At 35.6% G+C, this 9,730-nt stretch overlaps 1 protein-coding gene across 2 annotated transcripts in view; it reads right to left on the bottom strand.

Moving 5' to 3' along the window:
* Positions 1–1,673: 1,673 nt before the first annotated feature.
* PTPN12 (protein tyrosine phosphatase non-receptor type 12) overlaps positions 1,674–9,730 on the bottom strand; it is an 82,428-nt gene continuing 74,371 nt past the window's right edge. Inside the window, exons 14-18 of one of the 2 annotated variants that reach the window (XM_067316802.1) lie at positions 6,821–6,898; positions 5,699–5,787; positions 4,660–4,690; positions 3,580–3,696; positions 1,674–2,977 (exon numbers count right to left, since the gene is read on the bottom strand). In XM_067316802.1, coding sequence (XP_067172903.1) covers positions 2,916–2,977; positions 3,580–3,696; positions 4,660–4,690; positions 5,699–5,787; positions 6,821–6,898 — 377 coding nt within the window. In that variant the 3' untranslated portion in view covers positions 1,674–2,915. Of the gene's footprint in view, positions 2,978–3,579; positions 3,697–4,659; positions 4,691–5,698; positions 5,788–6,820; positions 6,899–9,730 lie in introns of those variants that run through there. The other variant, XM_067316803.1, reaches the window with a different exon arrangement.

The raw sequence follows: 9,730 nt of genomic DNA, 5'->3' as shown, positions 1-9,730 counted from the left end.
ACCATTTAATAAATATAATACTAGAAAAATACTGAATGAACATACAAGCCAATGCAGTGGTTATTAATAAAAATAGCTTGGTTGAACAGTGCTACTGGTTTTTGAGCTATAGTGATCAAGTCAGTTGAGCACCTGATCAAAGCTGCAGTTTTGAGACTGACGTTGAAGACTGCTTTTGGGGAAAAAAGCGTGAAAGACTCCAGCTGAACTAATGAGAATATTCCACAATGGATTTCAATACCTATGAAGAAGATTACTTGGTCTAGATCTGGATTCACTGTTAACTTGCAAATTGCTATGGAATATTCTAAACCCCTCTGATTAAATTTCAGTTAAATCACAGCAAAGAAATGTTCACCTTTTTGAAGAAGTTGATAGATGATGTGCAGTCACCCAGCAGACAGCCCCCAACCCTGCATACATCTCTGTACCAAGCACAAATGTGAATCTAGAAGGTAATGACATAGTGCAGCTTTTGCTTTACACTTAAAACTGTCAGTTTATCTGAAATGAAAAAATAGGTGAAACTATAAAACTTGGATGAATATAAGCAGACAAGACTGAGTTGTTAAACAGGTCAAAGGACACAAAGGTCAATAGAGGACAATGAGTTTCATACCGCTAAAACAAACAAAACCTGAGAATTTTCTGTGGTGAACAATCTGGAATACTATACAAACCCATGCAAATCTAAAAAAAGATATGAACCTGAAGGTACTGTAATTAAATATTTTCCAGATGACCTTTCTATATCACAGACACATTTTTGTCAGCCATTGCTCTAAGTGAAATGCAAATGTGAAAATTGGGATATCTACAATCTGTACATTTTTCTACTAGAAAAATATGGAAATGATCCTTAATCACACATCTAAATTGTATTTGGAAATTTTCTTACTTAACAGCCATTCCAAAAAGTTACAACAGTTTGGACTGTTCCAGTGACACTGACAGCACGTGATGCATTACAAGCAGGCGGGAGGTCCTTAAGAGGGGGCAACCACAGCCAACCTTATCCAGCGCGTATGTGGGGAACAAAGGCCAGGCCCCCCCGTTCCGCCACCTGCAAGACATTACAGCTGTCTGAACTGTTCACAAAGCAGGCAGCCAGATGACAGAGGTTAGCCCAACTTGCACACACCACTGAAAAACTCATTAAGAATAATCGCAAAACCATATCCATGGGAAGTTCGGGTATTTACAGGGCATTCAGTTCCTCAAAACAGCTCCCCAGCTAGGCAGCTTGTGGGATGTACCAAAAGCACGCTGATTGCTTCACAGTCAAAGACTGTAATTGCAGGTTGTGTTCCTTGTGGAAGTTTTAATAAGGCAGATATCTGAGTGTGAGCCTCCCTTAGCAGACAAACCCTAAAGTTATCTGTAGTAGATTACACCTCATCTTCCCATGGCTAAAGCTCAGATTAATAGACAGTTCCACATATGGGTAAATTCACTACTTAAAATAAATATTTCTCCTCTAAACATTCTTCTTTACTTTTCTGGCATTATTGCTAGTCAGAATTTCTTAAGTAGTTACTGAAAATAAATTCCAGAGAGTCAATATATTTGTTTATGTACTGAATGTATAAACCAAGCCTTAATGCCACCCTTCACTCTATTTTAGTTTGCTTCTGAATACATTTTTTCCATAAGAGTAAAAACACCCATAAAGAGATTTTTGAGTTTCTTTAATTTAAAGATTCTATTACAGAAAATTTCAAGCGAGGAATCCTTATAAGGATTAACTCTTGGCATAATAAATTGCCAAGATACAGTGTAGCTGCAGGGGCTCTATGTGAACCTTCATATAAGTTGCTTTCTTACATACACACTTGCTGAACAACAAAGATTTAATCAGTGTGAGAGAAGACAGTGGTATTTAAACAGTCCTTTTACCAATGTGTCCTGGTTTACCCGAATTAGAAATGCACCATATTAAAATTGTAAAACACTTATTATACAGAAAGTTGCTAGAGATAAATTTTCCATAGATTGCCACTGATGAAACATTAAAATGAAAACTGAGGAGTGCTGGTTACGAAGAATGGTTTCTCTTTTACTGGCAGGTCAAATATACTAGAAACATACAAATATTTTTGATAATCTAATTCCAGATGAACTCAAAACACTGAAGTAACATACACAGGCTAAGAGAATTCAATATTGTTCCAAGGCACTTACTGAATCTCCATGACTAGATGAAAACCAGAACAAATTAGGTCTGACAATTAAACAGTATATAATATAAAAATAACCTTTTGCTTACAATTTACAAAATGTATTACAATCTTTATCTCTGCTAACCTGCAATTCTGGCTGTGTGTGTCCAGCAATTTTTGTAAAAAACCCCCAGAAACTATTTTCTAAAACGTCAGGGCAAATAATTTACAAATAAGGTACACAAAAATTTAGATCATGCAGAGATTTCTTACATCTTCTGTTAATATTTTATGATTGTAATTGTATCAAATTATATACTTACTTGCCCTGTACATATACAAAATAATGCATACATGGTAATCAAACGTTAGCAAAAAGTAGTCCATAAACACAATCTGTCAAAAGTATTACTATATTAACATATGTCTACAAGCAGCGTGTAACAGGGTTAAAAGACATTAAGGCAATAATACTTGAAGTTACAAAATCAATCATATGTAATACTTTCTCCTAAGTGTAATAAGGCAGGTAGATGGCCCCAGCAAGAAGTTAAGTTGTAATACTGGAATCCACTGCTGTGAATGATGTTTAAGGTTTTACGTGGGATGTACTGTAAAAGTGTACCATTTTGTAGTTAGATCTACACTGCTCTGTGTTAGTTGCCCCCGAAAGAGTGGAATACTATTTTTCTAATTCTCAGTGGCACTTGAGTTTTCCAGTATAATTTATTGATAGTATGTCCATTGATTCTTGGATCATGTCCATTCTGAAGGTGGCTCTCTTGGTCCTCTTGGCTTTCCACAGCGGTTACCAAAACCTAATGAAACAAAAATATTTAATACTTTGGTCAACTTAGACAATGCAATCTCTCAAAAGTTGGCAACAGTCAGAAGAATCACTGTAAGAGATGTTCCAGCTCTAACATAAGAGGTTTATTTCCAGGGTTAGAAAACTACTTTGTAGCATTAAGAATTCTCAAGGCAACCTGGCCACAGGAAATACAAACATGAAGAATTTGCATATGCTTATATTTCACTGTTTATATATCACTTGGAAGGTACTTTTCAATAAATGCAGTATTATAGCCTTTGTTATTATTTACTGATTTTTCCTTCTCTATATACCAAAGTAATTTTCCAAGGTCTTATTTCTGAAGCTTTTCAAAGATCTGCAGTGATTACATCCTAACCGACTAATTCTGTATTTAATAAACTCTGTAAGGACATGAATGAAAATGCCTAAATCGTTCTGGCTATGATTCTTACAAGTGATGCTGAAGAGACAAGGCAAGCTTATTTGGCTGGATTTCACACCTGAACAGCTTGGAGGGGGTGGTAGTAGCAGCTATCCAGAACATTACTGGTAATGAAACTTTTGTTTAAATTATCAAGCAGTCAGTTTTGAATGAACTGTAATTACCAATATCTGTTATTTCTGCAGGAAGTTCTGAAATGCAACTTCTTGTATCAGTGGAACCAGAAAAAGAAATCTGAGGTAAAACATCAGTTGGTGCTTTGTTGCTTATTTCGGGATGATCTGGAAAACATACACATACATCTTAATGTAACATTCATTTAGTCAGTATTTTGTGTGAATGGTATTTTTAAGTCAAGCTCAGTCCAACACACATAACTTGCACAAAACAGTGTTTACAAAAAAAGTTAAAATGCAATTTTACTCATTTTTCATAACACACTTCAAAATTGTAAATGATGCAGATGTTCAGCAATTACAGTGACGCATTCCTGGTTGCCAGATATTGAATTTTTTAAACAAGCTTGAAGGGATTCTTAAAATCACAAATAGTTTCTATTTCTAGCAAGAGTTGACAGTACCTTTTAATAAATCAGTATAAATACATCTGCTCATGTTCTTTCTAAACTGAATTAGGTGCTTAAGAACACATGATAAATAATACTTTGCATTACTTCAAGCTGAAAAACATTTATTATATCGATTAGAATTCAGTATGTTCAATCTTAATTATTTTAGCATACCAAAGATTTTTCTTTTTAGCATTAATTTTCAAATTAGACCTCTTTGGCATTGGAAAAATGAAGCTTCAAAAACAGTCTTTTCAGAAATGCCAGTGTTTTGAAAATATACTTAAATATACTTGAGAGCTAAAGCCAAATTTAGACAAGTTTTATTCAGAAGGAAAAAATGTATTTTTAAGTACAAGATTAGTTTCTTGCAAGATTACTGCAATCTTTAAAGATTTGCCAATGAAAGTAAAGCATCCTAGGTTGGAAGTAGCTTTGAAGTAATCACATATTTATACATTTATCTCAAGATTAGATCATAAAATATTTGTGAATTTCCAGAAAAAGCTCCTCTGTTAATTTCTAATCTTCTATTAAAAATACTCCCAATCAAAACACTTTATCAGTTCAAACAGTTAAGTTACTTGAACTTTCTACTCTTAAGGGGTTACTGACAACAGATTAAAATAATGGAAAAAGCAGTCTTTTCATTAAAAAAAAAGCATCAGTCACTTACCAGGTAGTACAGGTGAAGCTGTTTTCAAACCCTGTTAATAAGAAATATTTAAAATAGTTCTATAAAATGCTTGCAAAATACTGAAAGAACACCAGAAACTTAAGATGAAGAAAACCATCTTCAAAAAATATAAAACATTTGGGGAAATATCTATTTACTCCTACCTTTATGACTTGCTATAACACTGCCAAAAATGATGCTACAGTAGTTAATATAAAATTTACTATCAGTACCTTTAACTAAAATTTCATTAAGAAACAAATTATGTCACATTACGGATCTGCAAAATTAAGTAGTTTATCTCTCATACTAGATTATAGTCCTTGAAAAATCATATCTACCTTTTTTGCCAACTTAATTTTTTAATGGAGGCAGCTGTTAAAGTGTTTTGGAGATGTGTTGAAAAAGACGGGACTGTAAGGAGGATTCATATTCTTCTGAAGTTTTACCAGCTGTTTATACCGGATGACTTTGAGCAACAAGAAAAGCAGCAGACTGACACGTGAAATGTGAAATCTGACAGACTGAGGAGGGATTGTTTAAAATAAACATGGATATAAGGGAAAACCTTCAAGCAGTGGAACAGGTTGCCAGAGACTATGTGTAGCCTCCATCCTTGAGACACGCCTGGACAAAGCCCTGAGCAATCTGGTCTGACTCCATAGCTGACCCTGCTTTGAGCAGGAGGTTGGACTAGACACCTACTGAGGTCCTTTCCAGCCTGAATTATCCTATGATCCAAGTTTAAGCTATTATACATTAAGGGCAGAGATTATGCTCTGTAAAAGCAGCATATTTACCCTTTTTATTAAAACCATAATTTAAGGTATATTAAAGATGACTTGGAGAAACAGATTGTCTTCTAGTGAAGAAGAGATGTTCTTAACACATCAGTTCACCAGCTAAAGCAGAGCTAAGACTGGCTAGCTACAGATGATCAATAGCTGCAGCTTTTCACATAAAAGTATTTGGCTTTTTGTTGTAGTTCCCAGCCAAACTAGAAAAGAATGATCAGTACAGACTTATCACCTATACTTACTGTAGAGACTGTTCGCTCAGGGAGATGCTGATCATGCAGTATGCTCCACTCAGACTGTGCAATTGTAACTGGCTTCGGCAAGGGTGAGTCTACAAAAAGTTAAATCAAACTCAACATATTTGGGTTCTCTCCATGATGGGGCTTTTAAACAGCATTAGAAATGTGTTATAAAGCAACTTTATATAAATAAAGAGCTTTATTTCTTGTCTTCTTAAAGAAGAGAAGTAAGCCCAAGAACTATTATTTTCCTTCCACAATATTACGTCCAAAGAAAGGATCACTTTGGCTTTAAACTCTCCAGGTTTACCATGATCACAGGAAATATTTACAATACTTCAACATTTTTTTATACTGAAAGATATCTTTATTAACTTGTCTGGCCAAAAGTTTTTGGAAAAGTTTCATACAGTGACACTACACCAAAAACCTCAGCAAATATCTATGGCACACACTGAAGATACCAAATATCAACCTGATCTACCACTTAATTTTCATTCATCATCCTTAATACTCTACCATTCCTGGCTTGATGAATGAAACATGAATATAAAAGTACATGGTATCTAGGTGTCATTTTTCCTCTTTCAACTACCCTTTGGAGACAGATGCACAGTAAACAGTGCTAAACTTAAACTGGGCTTGTTCACTAGTATGAAACGCCATAATCTTTCCTTTTTCACCCCCCCCCCCCATTCTTTGTGCAGGAAAGGGGAATCTGACAAGCACCATTCATGTGTTTTCCTGCTCCCTGACTGGGAACAGTAAGAATATTACCTAAAATGGCCAAGGAACCCCCTAACTGGAAATATTTTATCTCCTCTCCATACTGTTCACATTGGAAACCATCTTCACCAAAATCAATACTGAAGCTTCTAATATACTTAAAAAGTCATGTAGCTTTATCCTTTCTCAGAAGCTGAGGAATAATTTGACTATACTCAAGGGCTTTTAAAAGTTCTCAGCCAGCTTCAAAATAAGCCATCGATCATGCTAGATTTTGTTCAGTATCTCAATTTGCTCAAACACCTTAAGATTCACCAAAACAACAGAAGCATTCAAATACAATACTGAAACGCATTTCACATTTTATTCCCAACTATCACACAACATAAAGAAACTTACTCTGTTCAGTTGCTAATACAAATGATTCTGGTGTTCTTTCTGGGAGCGGGGGAGAGGAATCTTCACTAGTATCAGCATCTAAATCAAATACCACATTTATATATGTTAAAAACACATTTAAGTCATTCTCCTAAATTTTTACAAGTTGATTTTTTGATATGTGAGATCCTGCTAAACTTGGTAGGAAAGAAAGTGTAGAGCAAATGGAGAATAGGAAGGGTTATAAAAACATTTTATTTTACCACGCTAACTCCTCGGGAGCAATGATGCCTTCCCATTACTGGGGTAAGTACCAGTTTTTGTGTGACATAGGAAGGGAAAAGAGAATACATTTCTAGTGTAAGCATTTAGAGGGAAACTCAGCATCTCCAATAAATACTACTTCTTCATTCTTTCAGCAACAGCATGTGAACAGAAGAACCTATGCTGGAGAGGCATCATTTGCTTCTTGAGCTAAGTGCTAATAACTATAACCACAGCAGTTACTGTAATTTAACTGCAATTCTTTACATGTCTATTTGCAGTGGCTGCAAATACAAGAGTTAGGTGCAGCAGAACACACTGCCTTCTTGAACTATTCTGCAGATACTGATGATAACTCTACAGAGTTTGTGCCTACCAACTGAACCATGGGTGAAGCTGCCAAAGTTACTGCTCCCAAACCACAGTAAGAAGCTCATTGAAACACGTATGTAATCTTCTGTTATGCTGAAGATAGCAACCTACTTCCGATAAGCAATGATTTTTGGTTTTTTTCAAGGGATTCTAACCATACCTACCTCTGAACCCTTAATATGGCATGGTGATAGACTGCACAGTGCAAGAATATTAAGCAACTTGCTTTTCAGGACAGCAGCATGTGACATTTAGTTCTAAGGATGCTTCACATGAACCACTTCTCTAAAACCCAAAGGCTCAATTTGCTTGCCAAGCCCATCTCAGGTCCCATCCAGGCTGGCTCCCACACCACAGATGTAAACTAGCTAAACACTGCAGCACAAGGTTTAATAGCCATAATGGTAGACAGGAGCCAGAGAAGATGATCACCAGCCTTGCCAATAATTAATCCTGTCCACAGCCTGTTCCTTTTGGCTCTCAAGAGTACATTATATGAGTTGTTTTGACAGCAGAAGCCCCACTCCTACTAAGAAATTTAGAGGAGAAATTGAAGATTTAAAACAATTCAAGGAAGCTGCTGCCATGAGAATGAGATCTCATCCGGCCACTGTATTCTATATAGTATTCATAAAAAGAAGAAATTTTTAAACTAATGAAGCCATGAAGCTTGCTGTGACTGTCAACATGCCAACAGCAGGTACAGGAACTCAATCAGGTTTTACAAGCCACTGTGTTGAGAGTGACTGCTCCCAGAAATCTGCTATTTGAAGTTTACTGTACAGCTTAAAAAAATCCCAGTTATTGAAATAGTCTTTGTCAAATCTGCAAACAGAGTTACCATGGAGCAAACTATCCTGGACTTACTGTGAAAGTGTGTTTGTTACTCAAGATAGAACCAATTACTTTGCATTCAACTTCAATTAAGAAAAAAAAAAGAAAGATTTAATCATGTGGTAAGATCATGCAAACCAGCAGTTATCATTAACTAATGTGCTGGTAAGCTCAGAGGCTAGCTTCATTGATGACTGTACCCACATCTAAAGTTTCAGACAGAAGAGTCCTGAAACAGTATGAAAATGAAAAAGCCACAATTTGGCTTAGGACCATGGGTGCAAAAGTATCTAACCCTAGATTCTTGAATCTGAGTGATTACAAGACCTCCACATGACTAAAATGGGCATGTTCAGGATACTACAAAAGGAACAGACAAACCCTCAATAACAAGATAAGAATAAATGATAAAAAAAACTAGTTTATCTTAATTTAAGAAATTAAGCCATTTCTGTGAAATCAGTTGCATACTAGCAGTGCATCTTCTACAAAGTCTGTACTGTCATTTTAGATTGTTTTTGATATGCATTTGATGTGTTTTTGAGTGACATTTCTCTCATTCTTTATCATAATATTTACAACATATCATTTAGATTTTATTTGTGTATTCTTACAGCATCTACGTAAAGAGATGAGTATAGAAGCAACAATAATTTTCAAACAGTGACAGACAGTGATTGCCCTGGGAAAGAAGGAAAAAATCTGGCAGTATTGGAAAGATACTATACTAAATATTCAAGGAGGACTGCTTGGTGTAAATGTTAAGGCAGCTATGAAGTAAAGGACTTGGCCTCTGCTTCGTAAAGGATTTTAAAGAGTTTCAGGATTAAAACTGCAAAGACATGTATGTGCAAGTATTGTTTCATGTATATAAATAAATTAGTATCAGCTAATCTATAGAAACAGGTCATTTTTAGAGCTGGAAATAGCTCGTATTTGTCTTTTGATGAAAACTTAGTTCACAAAAAGTATTTTCAAGTAAGCCTACTCTGCACCTCACAGATGGATGCCACATGATAAACTGAAACCCAATTTTCACATCAGAAAAAGTCACATAACCTACACAGATACCTCAAGTAAGGCCATCACTGTGAGGAGTTCCTAGTGCAAGAGTCACATCCAAATACAGAAGTACATGTTATCCTTTAAGCTCCACAGCCTTACTACTATCTTTGTTAGACTTTGTATAAGGAGTTGGTGCAGCCTAGTTTTTTCTCAGTTATGTCCTCCATCTGACCTAGGTATGCCAGCTAGATTTAAAGTATCTGAATAATTTTCAAAGCATTGCTCAAAACACTGGTTCAAATAGTTACCCACTCAGAATTTGGCTTTTTTTAGATGAACAGCATTATTACTTTGTGCCCCCCGGCCCTGCACAGATAAAGAGGAAAGCAGAACTAAACCTATTTACAATGCTGTTAAAATGCAGGAGCCAAATCATGAGGAACTTCAAAGACTGGT

The sequence above is a fragment of the Apteryx mantelli genome, chromosome 1, assembly GCF_036417845.1.
Source record: "Apteryx mantelli isolate bAptMan1 chromosome 1, bAptMan1.hap1, whole genome shotgun sequence".
NCBI classification, from domain to species: Eukaryota; Metazoa; Chordata; class Aves; order Apterygiformes; family Apterygidae; genus Apteryx; species Apteryx mantelli.
The sequence above is the reverse complement of the archived record's forward strand: the minus strand, read 5'-3'. Positions and strand labels throughout refer to the sequence as shown.